The sequence below is a fragment of the Lathamus discolor genome, chromosome 16 (assembly GCF_037157495.1).
Source record: "Lathamus discolor isolate bLatDis1 chromosome 16, bLatDis1.hap1, whole genome shotgun sequence".
Lineage (NCBI taxonomy): Eukaryota > Metazoa > Chordata > Aves > Psittaciformes > Psittacidae > Lathamus > Lathamus discolor.
In genome coordinates this window covers 7,534,928-7,555,569 of record NC_088899.1, presented here as the reverse complement: position 1 = coordinate 7,555,569, position 20,642 = coordinate 7,534,928, and the positions used below count along the sequence as shown (strand labels likewise).

Sequence of the window (20,642 nt, the reverse complement as noted above, 5' to 3'; positions counted from 1 at the left end):
TCTAAGCAATCAAGATGCTCCATGAGATGGTCATTTTAAGTGGAAAATACTAATCACTGTCAGTTTCTCATTTCATCCACTACTGATCTGGATCCAAAACTGGCTCCCTTGTGCCATCAGGCCCCCAGCCAGCATGCTCTGTGACACCCAGGAAGCATATTTGCTAGGTCACGTTAGGCATCTGCACTACTGACCTGGAGATGAAAGTACAACTGAGGGGCATAACAAAATGCAAATTGGGAATGGAATGGAATTGTTAACATCCTCCTGTGTGTTGTGCTCCCTGCTCCGCTCCCCCTCTGGCTTTACAGCTAAACTTCCTCATTTGCTGTGCTACAGTTCAGGAATGAGATATGCAAACTTATTATCAGATAGTGTTCCTAATTTCCTTTACAGTCTGTGGGGGAATCCTCATGGCAGTTTATGCTCTGACTCTGGACTTCTTGGAACCACGTAGGGAACATACAAATAGAAAAATGATGGGGTTGGATGGTGAGACATCTAAAGGCGCAGCAAATCTGGCAGGTTAAACTCAGGCTTGCATTGCAGAACATGCAGAACAAGTACTTGGTTGTTCTCAGGAGCACAGAGTATACACATGAGGGTCTCAAGGAGGATTTGGCCGTGCATCATGTGCCTGAAATATACTGTGGGAATGAAATTAATTGAGAATTAAATAGCTGCACTTGTCCTAGATGCACAGGTTATCTCTGTATTGAGGTGGGGAACCCAGAGGGTCAGTGGCACCAGGCTATGATAAAAGGGAAGGCCAAGACTGGGCAATGGCAGTGACCAGAATGTTCAGAATTGTTCCCTCCTTGTCCCCGTAAGTTCTGAAGTACTGAATGCTACCATCAGCAATGTCATCAGGTATTTGTTTCCTACCCCCCCCAGTACTTCTGTGGCCAAATAAACTGTGCATGGGGTGTCAGTTGTAGACGTCTGTGAGGCAGGTGCAGGTGTGCAGTGTTCTGTTGTTCTGTAGGATGCCAATGAATATGAAAAAGCCATTCCTGGAACCTGCAGGAGGTGAAGGAGCCTCCCAAATCCCACAGCTTTGGACTGCTGCCCCTTCTAAGTTATGAGTCTCTTAAGGTGTCATTGAGCAGTGGCTGACTGCACCAACAGATTCCAACACGGATGAGTTCAGCTGACACATGATGGGAATAGTCTGCCTTTGAGTCTTGGCTGTAATGGCAGTGATAATTTAATGTCCCACATTAACTGAATGGTGACAGTGACTCCTCAGAGTGCTGGCAAATTGGCCGTTGCTTGATGCAGGAGCAGGACAATGATAACACAGTTAATCTTCTGCAGGGGAATGATAGTGAAAGAAATGCCTTTTAGATTAGTTGTCATTAAAGTGAAACGTCTGCCTCTGCAAGGCAAGTGGAACGTCCTCACTTATGCACACGGAAGCTCATTAAAGTTACTGCGTTTGTATGGCTGTGAGCCAGAGCCAAATTTCCACCAGGAGCTAAATCTGGGAAGCACAATGAATTAGACTGGAAGTCAGAAGATGACTTCCAGGCAGTATGTCGGCTTCAGAAAGGTTACAGAATACTTTAAAGAACAAAATTCACAAGAAGCGAAAAAGTATTTGGTAGTGTCTGGATAGAGCTCAGAGCTGATTAAACTAAAGGCATTTAATCTTTCCTTGGGACGAACGTAGCTTCAAGCTGGATTACAAATGAAGGGGTATCCAGTTCCATTATTTACATAGGTTTTCAGGCCATACTCTCTTCTTGATTACATTGGTGTTGGTTCACATAAACCCACTTGAATTGTTCACAATTGTCTAACATTTACAGCAGCATGCCACAAGGATATGTCCTAAAGCACATTGCACAACAGACTTGCAAGGAGCAAGCGTTACAGCAGAGATCCTTTTTGAAGTAAACCACTGGCTGTGTGCACAGGAGGAGGATGTGTCTCAAAGCAGCTGGAAACAGCTCCACAGTCTTGATGGATTGCAGCTTAACGTTAAAGAAACAGACAGAGATGACCACTGCAGTTTTGTTGTCCAGACTCTTCAATCTGGAAGAAGTGGAAACAATATCCTGTTAGAAAGTGGCATGTATATAATGAAGTAGGGGATTCAGCTGAGTGCTCCCAGACCTTCATATGGGTATGGCAACAGATAAGGATGAGATTTATCAGCCTGGAGGGGAGGGAGATGTTTGCTGATGAATACTGATAGATCTCTGGTGCATAACTATTGCTGGCGGGGGAGAGCAGGCTGAAAGGGAAGCAGCCAAAGCTCCCTAGTGAGAGCAATGGCCTCTGCTGATTGCTGTGATAGCTAGTTTCACATAGCAGCACTCTGGCTAGAGCCAGCCTCAAGTGCAGTGATCCTGTTAAGGCATCTTAGATGGTCTCCATGGCAGTGCATGAAAGATCACAATTAGCCAGAGTTATAACCACAGCCAGTGTTGGCGACTGTCTGTTAGCAATGGTTGGTACCTGGGACTCCTGCAAAGTGCAGCATGTTGGGGTTTTGGGAGATACCATCAGTGTAATAGTAGTAGATGGATCGCATTTAATCCTGTCTGCTCCTCAGGACTCTGGGAAATGCATGTCAGAACAGGTTGTGGTGAGCGTGAAATTGTGCTGGGCATGCATATTGCTGCTCATCAGACCCCTCTCTGTGACTAATCACAAAAATCTATTGCATATTCCGAGAAATTAGTTGGAGAAGCAAGCACATATGTGAGAAATAAAGAAAAGTCAGAAGCTTCGGCACAGGCAAAGATAAGGACTTTGATCACAGCGGTTTAGTGGGTACAGAAAGAGGACAGAGAAGAAAAAACAGGTTGGTACTGCTGCTCTCAGCAGAGGCTATTAACCCAGCAGGCTCTTTCTTCATACACTTGTTGTACTGATATTATTCCTATCTATCAGCATGGACAAGTGGAAGGAGAACCAGATTCATGGTCTTTCTGACTATATATCTCAGACTAAGTATTAGGAAAGTTTCTTTACTGAGAGGGAGGTAAAACACTGGAACAAGCTTCCCAGAAGTGGCCATGCCCTGAGTCTGTCAGTGTTTAAGAGGCAACTGGTACCCACCCCTTTGTGACATGCTTTAACTTTTGGTCAGCCCTAAATGGGTCAGGCAGTTGGAAACTATCCAGTAGCATCCTGATGCCAGTTAGGAGCAAAAAGGAAGACGTTAGGAGCATCTGTGTCACTAGGATTAAATCAGAGTAACTTTCCTTGAATTTAAGAGGTAAAGAAGCCCAGCCTTACCTGTGCTCTTAGGGAAAAAACCACAAAAGATCATGCAGAGAAACAAAAAAGATGCAAGGGTAGAGATGGTATCAGTGCCTATTGGGTTGACTGCATGGCTGCTGGATGAAGTTTCCCTCTGGAATGTTGCCTTTCAGAAAACAATGCAACAAACAAGAAAATGTTCCCTTTCCCTTTCATCCCAATCAAAGCAGGAGAGCAGGTCTCAGCATTGCTTTAATCTTTGTTTTCAACAGCAGTTTCTATTTTTCTCCATGGTTGTATTATCACACTCCATAAACATTGGGAGAATTCGGTTGGAGCAGTCAAAACAAACACGAGTCTGTTGCTTTGGGCCCCACCTCGTTGTTTCCTTTTTGCACAGCACAGCCACACTGCTTCCAACTGAAGCTGTGGGCTCCCTTTGCACAGATGAAACCCTGTGGGTTTATCAGCACCATCTCTGTGCCCCTGAGTCTCACTGTCCTTACGGGTGGTGAAGCTATGGCAGGCAGAACCCTCCAGAGCAGGTGAGATGCTGATTCCCGTGCTGTGCAGCATGGATGGTGAAGGAAGAGTGCTGAACCACTGCAGAAACCACATTACCATCTTGGCTGCTGCCTCCAGCCCTAACCTCCTCCTTGTACATTGATCACTTCTCATTTAGCCCATGCTCCAGTGCTGTCCCTTCTGCATGACCATCCGGGACGGGGTAGATGATATTGACTAGGCGCCCCTGCTGACAGACCCGGGTAACAGGCACAGGGATCTGGTAGCCCAAGTCTGTAGTGTAGCTGTTTGTGTATCCCATATAACAGAGCACTGGTCACTAGATTGGATATTTAATCTCTGAGTCTCATCCTTCATATTACCTATATTTCCTGGGACAGAAAACCAGCTTACTTGGCATTTGTACTGCTCCATTCCCCTGTATTGGTGCCGATCATTGCAAATCCACTGGATGATGACAAGGGCAGTTCCATTCCGGAGCGGGTCAGCTGAGTGCTGTTACACATACGGTTCTTCACAATTACATTACAAAAGTTAGTTTTGACAGATCTTTTTAAAAGGCCCATGAAAATGGGGGTACTTATTAGAACAGTATGTGTAAAATTAATCAAATAGCAAGGAAATACATGGTGATTATTCATATGCTGCAAGCTGTTCATTTTCCTTCACTATGGTTGGAACCCATGTGTTAGAATTAGATCACCTTATCCAGACAAAACACGTTCTTCCCAAGGGGGAGCTTACATACACCCACAGCAATTTTAAAAGCTTACTGAATACTACAATTTGCCTCTTTCTTAGTGCTCTCCTGGTCAGTTTAGTTTCACGGCCTGAAACTCTCTTTCTAATCTTGCTGTACCATGTTCAGTGGCATGTCCATTGCATGTTTAGCACGAGCTTTTCATCTTTCCCTTGTTCTTGCAGCCTCACAAACTGGAAAGCAATCAGACACATCCCCAAACACACGCATTAATGTATGCTACAGCTGGATGCTTCTCGCTTAAGTCTTGTTTTCAGCTTTTTCAGTTCAGCATTTTTATCAATTTTAAGCCCATAGGCTGTGATTTCCCAGGCCTCCTCGTAATGCTGCATTTCAATGTGATATTGGGCAACCTTAAGAAATGCTTTGGTTAACATTTCACTGCCAGGGCCATTCATGATGCTGCATAATGCCACAGATTCATCCAGCTTCAGTGCCTCGATATACTGCTTAACTGCTGCTTCCTCCTCAGCCACTGACAGCAGGAGGTGTCCTTTGGAGCAGTGGTCCTCAGCACGTGTTTGCAGACTGCTCCGGCTGTGCTGCTGGATCACCTTCTCCAGGTCTTGTAAAGCTTTGTCGTATCTTTTCAGGTGCATAAGGCAAGCAGCCCTCTGTCGAAGATACCTTGGGCTGTCTTTGCTTGCCAAAGCAGCAAGGGTATAATAACCAAGAGCCTTCTCATAGCTATGTTCTTTAATCAGCACATTTCCTTTCTGGGCTGCTACCTGTGGACAGAAAGTAACTTAATATTAGTTATTAAAAGTGAAACCGCCTGAAATATGTAGTCTGGACTGGGCACAGGTAGACACAGACACTAAGAAATTGTGGATACAACTCAAATGTTGAAGTTGCACCTAGCTGGAGAACATGTAATTGGCACGTATCTTCGCATGCAGATAAACCTTGGATCTATGGGCACTTTCTTTTCTCTCAGGAGTTTCTGAACCACTCTTTGTGCAGGTTTTGCTAAAAGTTTATAGTGTTCTCTTCATGAAACCACATTTCTGCCATGCTCTGCTCCAAAGGTGACTAGATGGAAACTGCATCTGCACGTACTGCCCACAGACATTTGCATGTGCTGATTATGAAGGCTGGTCTCTACTGAAGCTTCCCCAAGCTATAGGAAAAAAAAGCCAACTGATGGCTTTGCTAATCGTGACCCTCAAGTGCAAGTCTGCCCTTATCTGAAGGGGAAAACAACAAGATAGGGAAGGCAGAAAGAGCCGCAAAAACTCAGGTTCACAAAGATCAAAGAAAACTCCATTAGAACTATTTGCCTCAAATGGATTTTTCATTATTTCTCTTTACTGGTAATAAATAAAGCTTTTAACATGCTGCAGCAGAGCGAATATTTAACAAGGTGCCGCCAGCAGCTTAGGTCTTACAGAAAGCTGAGCCAAACAAGCTGACACTTCAAGTTCGGTCTCATTCCTGATTTAAAGGGACTGAGCTGCGGCTCATTTTTGGTGTGTAACACAGATTAATTAGCATCCTCCTTGCTCATCATCTTCCGAGCAAAGACAAATATGAAGACTTATGGAAAGAAAAATAGGAAGGGCACGGAAAGCCAGAAGGTTATTACACAAGTGAGTTTAGCTGCTCTCTGCACGTGGCTTTTGAGAAGCACTTTGCCACCAGCCTCCTTGCAGGTGACTTTGGAAGGCCAAGAGCAGGCTGTGTAGTCCATTCAGAGGTGAACTGCAGTCCATGTTCACACTGCTGATGACTTCTAGACTGAAATAATTCTGGTGCCATCTGGAAAGGGCCATCAGTCACTGGGCATTGGACTGCTTCCTGGATTAGGTCTCTGTGTTCCTTTCTACCATCTAATTACCTCACTGCGTAATCAAGAACTGAAAATACCACTATTTGGTGCATTTGTGGTTCCAGTCCCTAGTGCCTAATCTTGTGTTGAAATTGGCCATGGTTCACCTCCTTAGAAAGAGAATGAGGAATTAGGAGTTTAATGGACATGGAATTACAGCCAAGATTTAGTCTCTGGGCAGTAAATTCCAGAAGATGGCCTGATAAGCACTGGGCTTTGGAAGTGGACTGGATGTTTTCGGAACAGTTCAGAGCAAGTCTTTCCTTCTTTACCTGCAGGCCTTGTTTGGGGTCCATATCCTATGAAGGCACATGGAATGGCAACTTCTGCATTGGGCTGAGGGCCTAATTCTGTTACACACCATATATAGCTTTCATAGGAAGCAGCTCTGGATACCCTATGGCATGTCAACAGCCAAGAGAGAGTGCAGCTCTGAGGATCTGGGCAAGGAGCTAGCAATCAGTCATGCATTTAACCTCTGACATAGGAAACTGAAGGGTTGAAGCTGCACTAGCAGCAAGCAAACTCCCTTCCTCTGACCTTTTGCAGCTTAATAAATCTTTCAGATTCCTATTCCCATGGGGCTCTCCCAGTTGTTTACAAATTTCTTAGCATGGGACCCCTTTAACTATAAATAATGCAAGTGGTTCATTGCTTTGTTCTTCATGAAGTACATGAAGGAGCTCTCCTTCCTCCACCCTTTCCTATTCAGCTCTTAGAGAACTATTTTTAGCCTTTCAGATCAGACTCCAGGATAATGATGACACGTTGCTATAATGCCTGTAATCTCCAAACACTCTAGAACAATGTGGCAGCAATGCTTTTGTACATGGAGTGCTGAGATGAAGGGCTGAGCCTAACCACTAAACCCTTCTTTGCTTCAGTCTCCTTACTTGTGACATGGAGGGAACAGCAAGAACCACCTCCTCTGGAGTGTCATTAGGAGCCCTGGCAAAGTCAGGCCATCCCTGGGCACTAATGCTGTCTGTAAGCTTTTTCTTCTTTTACTGAGATCTTCCTTTCACACACAAACTGCAATAACCTCGCAGGCAGAAGGAAGTGCTGCTGGGAAATCCTCTGAGACACTGGGCAGGTGAATTAACCAATTCCTTCCCCAGCCCAGCAAGGTCCATACTTATCCCCTGGTCACAAAATACATGTAGAAAAAGATTCGTGATTCTGGGCTGATCAGCTATAAAAGTAATCACAGCCATTGACTCTTTAAAGATCAGAACACATGAACAGGCTCCCGGTGCTTGAGTCCAAGTGTTTGCTCACTGAACAAAGGCACCAGATTAAAAAATGAAAACGACTCTATTTGACTTCCAGCACTGGGGCTGAGTTCCAGCCACCCTTATCCTCCCAAGTAGGAGAGGAATCTGTCGTGATAAATGAGCCACTGGAAGAGGGGTTTGTTCCAGACCCTGTTCCACAGCTGCTAAAAAAGACAGAAATAAAGTGCCTCTGCCCTGTTAAAGGTTCCACTAACCTGTGGCACCATCACCGCAGTGTAACTGTCCACAAATTAGGTTGTTTGGGGTTTTTGATTCTCTTTTTTCCTTCCTGACAGCATAAGAACATCCCTCCTGTGTTTGCTCAGAGAGCAGCACAGATGGACTGAGCTGTGACTTCCACACAGAACGAGTCATGTGGCAGCAAGGGAAATTCAGCTGTAAAATGTATCTTCACTTGTAGACACCTCCTTAGGGCCTCCTTAAACACACTCCTGATTGTATCTTTATCAACTTTATATAGTGAAAGATTGCAAATTGGCTCTGAAATCTTAAAACTCTTCCCCGTCAGGCTGATTTTTTTTATATTATCAGAAGAGAGTGGCTCTTTTCTCTGTGATGGGGTTTATCTAGGGACCAGCAAATTGATACTTGTTTACTTACATCCTCCTGCTGTTTTGCTAAGATACTCACAAAGCACTCCTCTCAAGATACATTAAGTATAGCAGCATGTTGTTTGTTTTATAACCTGGGAGAAAGCATAACAATATAGCTTCTCACCAGGGTGCACACAATCTCCAAATTGAGTAAAAGAAAGCAAACTGATTCTCAGAACACGCAGCTTCTGAGTAATCAGAATTGCAGATGCTTGAGTGAATGTTAAAACTCCTCACCATCAGTCTGACCTTGTCCTGTTGTATTACTGAAGGTGTTTTCTCAGAGCTGGATGTACTTTGGGGGAGAAAGTTGAAGAAAAGACTGAAAAATCCATACTTTGTGGGCTAGAACAATGTGCCATTTTTGTGGCACAAGGTTTCAGCTGAGAAAACCACTGCCAGTCTCAAAGGCTCATAGTTTTATACTAATACATTTACATTTCTAAATGTTACACAAAAGAGCAAAAAGAATTGAAGCATTTAATGTGACTGAATCAGAACCCTGAGTTTAATTTCAGCAAGAAAATGAACAAAGATAAATTCCCCTTCCCCCGAAGGCAGGTATGAGCACTGTGTAACTTGTACAGAGAACGGGCCGAGCAACGATCTTGTTAAATCTCTAGCAGCTGCCCCTCACATCCCCTGCATTTTAGCGTTGGGATTAACCAGGTCTCATACTAGGGAGACCAAGGAGAAATTCCCCCAAGTGGCAAGAAGTGGTAATGATGAATTATTTGAGACTGAAGCAAGGTCACTGCACTGAAAGAAGTTTGGATTCAACTCCCTGATCTGGCTGGAGTGAAGGCTGGAGGAAGAAACCAATTTGTTCCTCGTGCCTCTGATAAACGGTCTTCCCACACACTTCTATTCAAGACAAGGCAGGGAAAATCCCTGCAGCCTTGCAGGATTGCTTCCCATTTCCTTCCCCACTGAATGCAGCCATGTGGCATAGAAAACAGATTGTACCTGAGCAAGGTGCTGCCGTTGCTTAGCGTCTGTGAAGTTCAGGAGAAACCCCAGCTCCCTTTCATCTCTCTTAGCCAGGACACTGAGTGAGTGAGCTGCTGCTGTCACGTTCCTCCTCTTCAGCTGCAGCACCGCCAGCCTTGCACTAGCAAAGTCATCAGCAAGAGAGCAGCCAAATGCTTCCTGAAGGTGTTTGAGGGCCTCTTCATACCTTCCTGGGGGTTAACATCAGTACAAGCTATATAACCCATTCCATGTGGAGAGAAAGGCATCAAGAAAACTTACTAAAGCAGGATTTAAGCAGCCTGTCCACTGTCCACACCCAAGGGTATTAATTACTTCATACCCTTTCCCAAAACATCTGCAAACTTCTCTTGAGAAGTACTCTACAGCAGTGCTTTTGCCATTTAACACTGGCTTTCTTTCATTCCCTTACTCTGAACCGCAGTGTGAAAGAACTGGAACTCACCATTTGCAATTAAAACATCTGTGTAGAAGATGTGGTATGGTGCATCCCTGTCAATTTGAATGAGTGCTTTTGCAAGCATGAGAAGATCGCTGAGGGTTTCTTCTTTTGAAAGGTCATTAGTAGCAACAAGCTCAGTTAACACAGCCCTGCCATGCTGAAGGAGCCACTGAGTGATCAAACCTTGGGCTTCGTGCTTTAAAGCCAGGATTGCTGGGATCACAGCTCCTGCCTCCACCTTCAGTGCTGAGATCAAATCTTGCACTGCTTCCTGTGTGAAGACAAGGCCAGAAAATGAAATGGCACAATAACTATGAATTGATATTTTTTTCTTTTAGGTGTTTTCAGTTCTTTGCTGTCCCACAAGGCATCTGCACACCTTTGGAAGCTCTTTGCTCCTCTCTGTCCTTGTGATGCATTGTTTTCATTTGCAAAGCTGATATAAGAGCATAAGGACAGGTTCGAATGACGATTTGCAGTGTTTTGAACTCAGATTATCATTGAAAAAACATCTTAGAGCAACAAGGAGGAGATGCTGTGAATGAGTAAGTGCAGGATTTGGGCTAGCCAGGATAAACCAGCACAAATCCACACAATCAATGGTGTGATATGCAGGTAAAGTGTAAGGCTATTGACCATATTAGAAGCAGATAAACCATGCAGACATCTGACATGATTTCCAGGCAATGATAGACTGCAATCTCCAAAGTCCACTGTAAAACTAATTGTACACATAAGCTTTCATAGGTGGTGGAGAGGGACTGACTGAACCTTGAAACTGTTCTTTCTTTCTCCTCTTGTTGTTGCTACATTTCATTTAATGCAACATCATGTCCTGAAAATGTGATATCAAATATAAGGGAGAGTTTGCTGCATTGCAAATCAATGCATGGTAGTCCCAGTAAGAGCTATGATTAAGGTTTTGTTTTCCTCTCTCTAGACTTGGGAAAGGAAATCAATAAGGTCACGTGGACTACTGATACACCAGCCAAAGCAAGAGCCTTTCACTGCCCAAAGTCTCTGGTAAACTCATTTGATTTCAGTGAGTCCATGAAAAACCTGGGGTACCTCACACTAATACTGCTTAATGCCATCAGAAATATCACCACGAAATCAATATATGATAATACCTTCTGCTGCTTCAGAGCAAGGTAAATGAGTCCTCGTCCACTCAGAGCTTGCACGTTCCTAGGGTCCTCCTTTAGGATAGCATTGAAATCAAAAATGGCAGTTTTCTTCTGACCAAGGTGCCCATAGCATCGAGCCCTGATGAGAAGGCAGTCTTCAGCATAACCCCCTGGAGAACAGAGATGCAGCCATGCTTACTTGGAGCGTGTGACAACTATAAACCCCACTGAAGGGCCTCAAAGTGGCCAAGTGCAAATGATGTGGTAGACCTTCACGTTGTGTTGTGGTGACTGCAGGAGTGAAAAGTAAATACTTTATTCAGAGCTGTGGTGGAACAAGAGATGTGTGCTGGGTAGAGGCAAATGTGCTCTGGTAAGGAACTGCAGTCCACAGATGTGACAGGAAGAAGTGCTGGACAGGAGACAGGAGGGTGCTGGAGAGGATATCCAAGGATATCCAGATGAAGCTATAGGAAAATGCCACTTTGCTTGATGAAGTATATGAGAGTACTTAAGTGATAGTTTCCTTTGTTTCTGTTGCCAGTGGAATTGCTAATGCATACTCTAACTGTAACTGTCCTACTGTGACTCAACTCTAACTTTCCAGACAGGAACTATACTGTGCCAGGCACGCCAAAAACACAGGCCCCACTTCAAAGAGTCTTCAGGCTAGTTAAACACGCCAAAAGAACATTGTAATAAAAAGCTGAATGAGTGGAAAAGGTAACAGAATGAAAATCATAAAATCACATTGCTCAGCTAGCTCAAAAGCCTCCTGGTTTCTAATAAAAACATACATATGTCCATCAACACTCCCTCCTCAAATATCCATGACTGCTTTTCTGATTGCCTCTTGTCCCAGCAAGAGTGGGACTCCTCAGGAACAGCCAACGGAAGCAAAAGGAGTGGTCTGCAGTTCTTAAACACTCAAACTTTCCATGCAGGCCAGTGTTTTTCCGCTGCCTCTGGCATACCCAGGCTCAGCTAGCTGACAGTGCAGAGAATTCCTTGTTTGCCACTTGTCACCAAACTGCTGCTGTGAATTTTTGAGGTCTGCAAACCTTTCTCCTTCGCAATTCTGCCATAAGGTCTCCCAGGTATTTTAGGGGACCTCTAAAAGACAATGTTGTGATGCTGCTCTGGAAAGGAGCAAAAGGAAAACAAGGGAATGTTTTTGTATCTGCACATCTGTCCCTCCAACACACCTTTCTCCAAGACATCATTAATGTGCAACAACTGGAGACAACTGACCAATGGCATGACCATCACCTCAGGACCTGAGCTGGATTAGGATTCAATTAGTTAGAAGGAACCCTTGGGGATTTTGCTAGGAAGGAATAGGAACAGCACAAATGAGAGAAGAAAGCATCTGCTCTAACAGGTGGGGAGTGGATAAGCTGGAATGCCTGGGCTGTGAAATGGAACTAGCTCAAAGCAATTAACAGGGCGTTTTTTTTCCCATTTCCATAAACCAGTCTCTCTTTCTTCTCAATGCTGTTGTCATAACATTTGCTTGGAGTGAGAGGCACATTTCCATAAGAACATGGTTTTACTTGGAACATGCCAGGCGCATTTCCATGTTAGCCTGATCTCGCTTCTTAGGAAAAGCTAGGAATTGTTTCCTTAGGAAACAATTATACTGTATTTTCAAAGAAGCTTTAATCTCCTTCTAGATCAAGTTTCATTTTCTGGGGAAACATTTCAAAGTTATAGTAGTGCAACCTAGCAGCTGGACACCAGGATCTTGACATTACTCAGTCATCTGTGTGCAGTCACTTACTACAAAATCAAGTTCTATAGAAGGAATGATAATTCTGTAGTAATTTCTTGAGACTTCCCTGTATTTTGAGCATGCATCTGTTGCTGTGATAAACAGCCTCCCTACATTAAGTACAGAAGAATTCCCCTGCCAGTCTGCTTTTCCTTGACCAACAGAAGAACGCCATTACACTGCTTATCCTAAAAGGGTCTTTTTAAAACCACAGTAAAGAAGGAAAGCATGGGACATAAAATACCTCTGGGAAGACATGTAGTAAAGTGTACGGAAGACATACATTGTGTTTCCCATCAGTATGTTGATAACCCTACCTGAAGCAATGATGGCAAAGGAAAGGTAGGCAATGGCCTCTTTGAGGTCAGCATCCTCCTGTTTGTTCTTCAGGATGGTCAGTGCTCTGAAATGGCAGTGAGTTTGCATCAGCTTCCTATCTTCATCTTTGAAGATGTCCATGATTGGCAGGAGGCAGGAGGTATCACCTATTCTGATCACTTTCTTCAGCAGCTTAACAAAGGAAGAGAAAAAGGCAGAAGAGAACGATTGGCATGAAAGGAGAAATGACGATATGCTAAAGCTGGAAATATTACTGTCGAGTGAGACAAGTATGCTTTTACCCAGTGCTTCCCCACCTTTCACTGGGGCTTCAGCCAGCCAAGGACCATGGATCTCTTTTACTTAACTTCTCAGCTGGCCCCACTGTAAATGCATGTTGGAGAAAAGACTAATTCTTATCTTCCCCCACCACCACTGCAGTTGTGGAAATCATTCTGGGGAAATACAGAACGCTGCCTTGCTTACCTAGGGCAGCATTAGCTCCTTTTATAAATACACCTGAACCACAGGATGCTTGCCCCAGAGAGACAGTTTCTGTGGAACAGAAGCATTCCAGTGACCCCTTTTGGCTGTAAAATTGAAACCAGTGAATTTAGGATTGCTATTGGGAATGTGGAAAAAATGTGAAAAGAATCTTGCCTGACATATGGTATCTTTGTCTCCATTCACTAGAGTGAAAATCACCCAGCATTTTCTTACTAGATTTCCTAAAGAGAGGAATCAAAAGGCGTTTCCTCCAGTAAAGCAGATGTGCTTAGCAGGTTCTCAGTATTCAAATCTGAGGCAGGCCAAGAACAAAGTTGTCTTGATGCACCAGCCACATGCACTGAACGCATTATTTTTATCAACAGAGACAAGTGTTTGGGTGCTGACAGGCAGGGGCACAAAAACATTCTGAAGACAAATTTCCAGTGACAGATGTTCCAGCTAGAACTCATAGCAGAAGCTGCAGACAAGAATGCAGCTTCCAGGGGCAACTCTAATAAAGTCATGTCATCCATTTACAGCCTTCCCAAGGGCAGCAAATTGTACAGAATTTGTCACAGGGAGTAGGGAAGTGGTGACGAGAAAACCTTTCTCTTCGTGCCAGCAGAATGGATATGGAATGTTAAAAAATGCAATAGTTCCCTCTGATGGCAGAACCCGGTAATTCAGCTTTGCATTTCTTGGGCGGAATCTCTTCTATGTTTGAAGCACAAGTCGTTAGCCACTAAAGAAAGAAAACTGCAGACTGACATTTGAGCTTCTGGTTCCGTGTCTTTCTCCTCCCCGCCTCTACAATGCTCCATTAGGATAATCAGTCAGGGAGTAGTTCTGCCTTCTTTTGTCTAGGGGAAAATTACCAGTCCCATCAATATTGTCACCAGGGGCAGGATGCTCAGTCATGCTCTGCCTGGTTAAAGTCTGATGAGAAGTGTCATTAAATAGCATATGATAAATGGGCTGTATTTAGCTAGGAGTCCTGTCTGGCCTGTGCTACAGACAGAAAGTTCTTACGTATGTGGCCTGTATTTAGATCTTACAGGTTCTGCTAGAGGTTGAACCTTACCTTCAAGTTTCACTGTGTCAACAGCCCTCACTGTTGCTATTCATGAAGTTTGCTTCTAACAGCAAGCTGCTCAGTTTTAAGATGGCAATGCACATGAACCACTGAGCAAGATAATGTAATAAGTAATTTCATTGCAGTCTGGGTAAAAGCAGTATCAAATCAGGTCAAATGCAGCTATTTCCTGTCCTTTTCAAAGACCTCTGCCCAGTTCACCAACATTCCTGAAAAATGACTGAAGCACATTTTGGGGTAGGTACAGCTCCTGGAAAACCCATCACAGGTTGTGTGATGGGGTGGGTTCCAACTCTACAGCATGTGATGAGGTGGCCTCACAGTGCAGTTTGTACCTGAAGCCTTATGGTTGTCATGTAACACTGAGGAGCAGGAAGCAAGCAGAGCATTGTGCTGGGAAACTGAAAGCCCTTGGAACACTCTGTGGCAAGACTACATCTCTAAAGTGATCGCTCTTAAGTTCTACCATGCATCTTACCCTCTTCCCTGCTCACTCATCACTCTGCCATGCTCTCTGCTAGTCAGGAGCTCCTTACCTGGTTGCCATCATACATGAAACCTTTCTTCAACTGCAGAAGCGCGAGTCTAGCCAGGATGGGAGACCGCTGTGGATTTCTGGACAGTGCTACCAAGAGGAGCTTGTGAGCTTCTTCTGCACGGCCCATCTGGTACAGGGCATCAGCACAAAGGATCTGTGATGCTTCATCAGAAGTGTCCAGCTCCACCAAGAGAGAAGCCAGCTGGTAAACCCCAGGGGCATCTCTGGAGGAAAAAACAAAAGAAGAAAAGGGGAAAGACCACCTTCAACGAAAAAACTCACTACTTTTAAAAGCTCAGGCTGTAATGGATTTAGCTGGAATAGTTCAGTGTTCCCATCTCAGATCTCCCAGCCTTAAATACGACATTCATACAGTTAGCACTGAAAAAAGCATTTGGATTGCCAGCATCAAGTATGTGCACAGTAGCACCTCAGCTCTGTCTTGGAAGGACACTTTCTAGGGGTTTGGTACTTCATGGCCCACCAAATCCTTCAGTTCAGAGCTGAGAGCGACCGACAAACTTGTTTTATTATGGGTTCAGCTATAACTCTGAAGGAGAAATCTGTCATATTCCCACCAGAATTTCGCACTTTCCTAGCGAATGCCAGTCAGTGTTATCGTGGATTAGCTTCCATTGAAAGACTGAGCTGATTTGGCTCTGTGGATCCTATCACAATATTTTGCTGCAGTAACCATACCCATGTCATTTTATTTCAACCTGTTATGTTAATTAGGAACTCTAAAAGGGTCTGTATCCTGTTCACAGTTAGCTGAAGTAAGTACTCTCTCTACGACTCAAGCTGCTCTCTTTCTGTTAAGAATCTACACAGCCCTGTTGCTTTTTCTGCCCACAGGCTGAACTACTTCCTGACTACCTCTTCATTTGGAGCATCTTCTGTCCTTCCTCTTGGAGAACTTTCAGCAGCAGTCCTCTTTGGTTCCATGGCACATAGGACTTGATTGTGAAGATGGCTTCCTCCAGCTTTAACTGACAAGCTGTGATGTAATCGAGGGCTGTCAAGTAACTGCTGCCACCAGAAATCCGGGTAAGTCCACGCCCACATAAGGCTTTAATACAGCTGTTAGGATGTGGGGAATCGTGTTCAATGACCCTCTGAAAGTCCTGCAGGGCTTGCTGATGGTCCTGAGTGTGGAGGGAGCAGAATCCTCGCAATGCTAAGAGAGTATTGCAGTAAGTTTTCTGCTCCGCTGCCAAGAGGTGGTCACAGATATCCCGGGCAGTCCCGATGTGTCCATGCAGGAGATGGCAGTCTGCTAGCCGAACACTGAGTTCACGTTTGGAGCTTGGGGAGATCTGGAGGAGGAACTGGACTGCCTGGATGACAGAGGGGAGCAGTTCAGTACCATGATTGCCTCTGAGTTCAGTCCGACTACGCACAGCCTCCCTGTAGGCTGCAAACTTCACCTCCAGGACAGTTCTAGCCTGCTTTTCTATCCTCTCAGTGTCGTGTGGTGAGAAAAGCTCTTCAAAGTGTTTCATTGCCTGGGCAGGCGCTGCTGCAAAGGCTTCTGCTAAATCCTGCACCATTTCTTGCATCCTGCCACCCAAGAAGAAATAAGCAGCAGCCCGTCCCAAGAGCAGACCCAAAGCTTTCTCATCTCTCAGATTATTATCAGATGAGAAGCCCTTGAGGGCCTTGCTACAAACTGCCACACACTCCTCAAATTTGCTTTTCTTCAAGAGGTAAGCTGCCTGCACCCCACACACCCAAATATCATCCGGTGCCAGAGCAGACAGGAAGTCATAGCAGTTGTCCAGCCACTGGTCCAAGGGACTGCTGCCTGGGCTTTCCTCCTGATATGTTAAGAGATAATCAGAGAAGGCCTGGATGACCTGTGGCAGGTGATCCCTTTGCCTGGTGCACACATAGGCCACTGCCTCAGCCCGATGTGTCGCAAAGGCTTGGATATAATCCACAATTCCTTTGCTGACTTGTGTCCCTGACAGCACCCATGCCAATGCCCTCAGCAGCAGCAGTTCCATTGAGTACTTTGGGTGAGCCTTGAGCAGGGTATTGCATTTACCCACCACCTCCTCTGAGCACCCTCGCCTGAGCAGGGTCTCTAGTTTGTATACCGAGGACACCACATTGTTGGGGCTTAGGGTGGAGAGAAAGATGGCTGCAATTCCCACATTGAGGGAGACACCAGCCAAGTTCTTGCTCTGGATCTTGGGAATCTGGTTCTTGCCTTGGCACCACATCTCCAGAGTGGCGATCACTCTCTCCCAGAGGCCTTTGTCTAAGGAGTTCACTTTCTGTACCGCCGTGGGGGCACTGCAGCTAAAGGCAGCCATGTAGAAAGCAGCGGCTATTGGTAACTCTTGCTGGGCGAGATGGCGGTCCCCTTCTCCGCAGAGCAGCGCTGCAAGCTCCTGAGCTGACATGTTCTGTGCTTGTACCTTCACCAAGCAGCATCACACAGGCAGCGTGGCTGGGCCTGTAAAGCAAAACCAGCAACCTGAGGGCTCTGGGGAAGGTTGGCTTTTGCTTTCTGACGGACATAAGCAGGCCCAGGTGCTGTAAGAAGCCAGAGCTCTGTCACTGACCGGCTTACAGGGAAGCAACGCCACGCGAGGGAACGCCACAGGGGTTCTCAGTGCACAGCCCTGGAGCACTGCCTGAGAAGCAGCCCCACAACCGAGCCAGGGAGTGGGGCTGGGCTGCCCCCGGCCGGGGGGGCAGCGGTGCTGGCGGCGCACGCGGAGCACGCAGCAGCTCGCCTCGTGCTTCGCCCGCCATTTGCCTTTTCTCCTTTGCCTTCAGGAGGCGGGAAGGGGGCCGGCAGGGCGCCCGCTGCGGCCCCAGCCCCGCACTGGCGAGGGAAGCCCCGCGCGGGGCGCGGCCACGGCGGGCGAGCCCCGGAGTACCTGAGCGCGGGCGGGTGCCCGCGGGACCGGGCCGGGGCTGCTCCCGCCAGAACCTTCTGCGGCGGCTCGACGTGAGGCGAGGGCTGAGGGGAAGCGACGAGAAGCGAGGCGAGCTGAGCTGAGCTGAGCTGAGCTGAGCTGAGCTGAGCTGAGCTGAGCTGAGCTGAGCTGAGCTGAGCTGAGGTGGGTCGAGGCGGCCGTGGACGGGACGGAGAGCGGGGCCGGGCTCCCTGTTGCTTGGCGACCGCAGACGCTGGCGGGCGGGCCGGGCCGCCGTGCCGCCATGCCGCCGTGCCGTGCCGTGCCGTGCCGCCGGCCTCAGGGCACCGGGCTGCCCCCCTGTTCGCCGTTGTGCTCCGGGGCGCGGCGGGGCGGAGCGGGGTGGGATGTGCTGTGCTGTGCTGTGCTGTGCTGTGCTGTGCTGTGCTGTGCTGTGCTGCTGCGGCTTGGCTTCTCTTTGCCTCCGCTGAGGGCTGGCGGGCAGAGGCGGGGGCGGGCGGGAACAGCAACCGTTACCTGAGGAGAAGCGTGCCGAGCCCGTGGCCCTCGCTGTCGCTATTGAAGCGAATTAGTTACACAACAGGAAACTCTGTGGTGAACTCTACGTTTCTGATGTTATTTTTCAAGAATAAAGTATTTTTTTAGCGGTAAAGAAGTTATATTTTCCAGCTTGCATAGACTGATGATGTTCCTTTAAGCAGCGGCCATTTCTGAGCTTCACCTTTTATCCATGTTCGACGTTCAAAAGAGAAAAAACCCCTCTATGATGAATAGAGTTTATTTGACATTTTATTAAGAGTTTGCCCATTACTTTGATTTGATTATTTTCATTTTAATTACCCTAATTAGCCATCAAGATATAATTTAGCATTGTTGTCACATTAGGCCACAGGTGATATTACCAGGAAGGACTTGAGGGCATAAAAAGAAACAGTTCTGAAATAGAAATCCCATTAAAAGGAGCTGTGCTGATCAAACCCGTGTGCCTCTGGCCCTCCGCTGAGGTTCGAGCACAGCTTGTGGGAATAGAACCGAGACCGGTGCCTTCAATGGGCTGTGGCCAGGCTGCAGGAATCATTACCCATGATTTGACTTTGCTGCGTGACTGAGTGCTGTGCAAGTTGCTTCCAGCCACGTTTTGCCTTGTAGATACAGAGAATGTGGAGGATGCCGATATCCTCCATCAATCATTTCTAGCATAAAGCGTCCTCCTTTAGTCAGAGTCCAGTTTGCTCACTGCTATGTGTGTGTGGGCTAAGGGACGTTGTTACAACCGATGTAGTTGGCCAGAAAGGTAGCAGCAACGCAAAGATTTTATCTTATTGATTTAGAATTATGCAGTAGGTGGTATGCATACAGCCGATTTTAAGTTGTGCATTAAGCTTAGATTAATTTAGGTCCTTAACATTGATCCTCAAAGCAGTAAGAGAAACAGCATTTACAAAGGCTCGATGCTGGTGGAAGAAGAGAACATTTCTGATGGGACTGCGGCCTTTCATACCTGAGGTGTCTGAGCGGAGCCCAGTGTGGAAACCCGTTAGTCTAAGTAGCAGAAGCAGCAATTTGAGATAGAGACTCCTGACAGTTTTCTCAAGCCAGCAGACAGTTTGCTGTTTGTCCTGTGTTCTGTTTTTTAGGATCATAAAAACATGGGGGGGGGGGGAAATGATACGACAACTGTGGAGATGTTTATCTAAACATTAAATATTAAGTATGCTGCATGTTAAATATTAAGTATACTACAGTAGCTCCTCATGATGTCTCTGATTACTGCTAAATCTTTGAAGGGAGGTGGGTGGAGAAGGGGTAACCACAGCACAAGTAAAGTGCTTTGCAAAGCAGGAGATGCCCTGAGATGTGCTGAGAAATCTTGCACTTACTTCTTTGTTTGAAGGGCTCTCTGTGCCTGCAGTGCATGTAACAATGGCCTCACATCAGGGTTTTTAAATGCTAGGTGTAGTTAAGACATTTGGTACGGGAAATCTGGCTAAAAAAGGGAATACAATGAACTTTCTTTGATAGAAAGGAGAGCAATGGGGTGGGGCATTAGTAACTTAAAAAGCTTAAAACCTTTGCTTTATTTGGCTGACTTTCTTCACTCTGAGCTGTACCTGGCTTGGAGAGCAAGCACCGACTTCTGCTCTCATTTAGGCTGGTGTAAGCACGCAGGCCAGGGAACGAAGATGGCTTGCATTAAATTATCTAGGCTGGGTGACTGAACATCCGCAGCATTGAAGTCAAGAAGCTCTGGTGATGTGCTAAGCCACAGGATGAAATTTCATCCCTAGGCATATTTAGTTCCACACCCGCAGTCTGCCAGGAGAGTTAGACTGCCGTAACTGTTGTCAGACTGAGTTAGGATATCCTTCTCTCATGAAGGAAAATTGCACCTTTGGCACTGTATCCCCATGACCACAGCTGCTGCTGTTCCTTTGGGTTAGAACAGCAGATTTCAAATGGAGACCTCTAAGCTTTGTTATTGACAGATCTACTTCCTAACATTGGTAGGAAAGTGAACATGGAACATTTCAGGGTATTCAAATTCTCAGTCAGCCTTTTATGTGCTGTTCTTTATACAATATGATAGACGACTGGTCAAACTTCTGCATGTCAGATAATCACAGAAGTATAACACGTCCTAGGAAAACTATAAGATGATTAAATCAAAGCTGAAAGAACCAAATTGATCTGTTTATGCCCTGGACCATTTTTGTCGGTGCTCACCCAAATGAGAATGATAATGCAGACGGTTGCAGGGCTCTTTTGTGG

The 20,642-nt window shown here is 45.9% G+C and overlaps 1 protein-coding gene across 2 annotated transcripts; it reads right to left on the bottom strand.

Moving 5' to 3' along the window:
* Positions 1 to 1,599: 1,599 nt before the first annotated feature.
* Positions 1,600 to 17,961, bottom strand: TTC34 (tetratricopeptide repeat domain 34). Of its 2 annotated transcripts, XM_065696317.1 has the most exons (9): positions 17,874 to 17,961; positions 15,859 to 17,443; positions 14,981 to 15,206; positions 12,862 to 13,054; positions 10,777 to 10,943; positions 9,650 to 9,917; positions 9,181 to 9,395; positions 3,250 to 5,226; positions 1,600 to 2,037 (listed from the first exon to the last, which is right to left on the bottom strand). In XM_065696317.1, the coding sequence occupies exons 2-8, from the start codon at positions 17,388 to 17,390 to the stop codon at positions 4,708 to 4,710; spliced, it is 3,120 nt and encodes a 1,039-aa protein (XP_065552389.1). In that variant the 5' UTR covers positions 17,391 to 17,443; positions 17,874 to 17,961; the 3' UTR covers positions 1,600 to 2,037; positions 3,250 to 4,707. The 2 variants fall into 2 exon arrangements, with proteins under 2 accessions (XP_065552389.1, XP_065552390.1); XM_065696318.1 differs by lacking the exon at positions 17,874 to 17,961 and having other exon boundaries at positions 15,859 to 17,566.
* Positions 17,962 to 20,642: the final 2,681 nt, after the last annotated feature.

Coding starts and splice junctions, on each gene's coding strand:
- TTC34 (XM_065696317.1), bottom strand. CDS start 17,390: ATGTCAGCTCAGGAGCTTGCAGCGCTGCTCTGCGGAGAAGGGGACCGC. Junction 15,207..15,858: donor AAGATGCTCCAAATGAAGAG/GTAGTCAGGAAG, acceptor TTTTTCCTCCAG/AGATGCCCCTGGGGTTTACC. Junction 5,227..9,180: donor AACGGCAGCACCTTGCTCAG/GTACAATCTGTT, acceptor TTCTGTCCACAG/GTAGCAGCCCAGAAAGGAAA.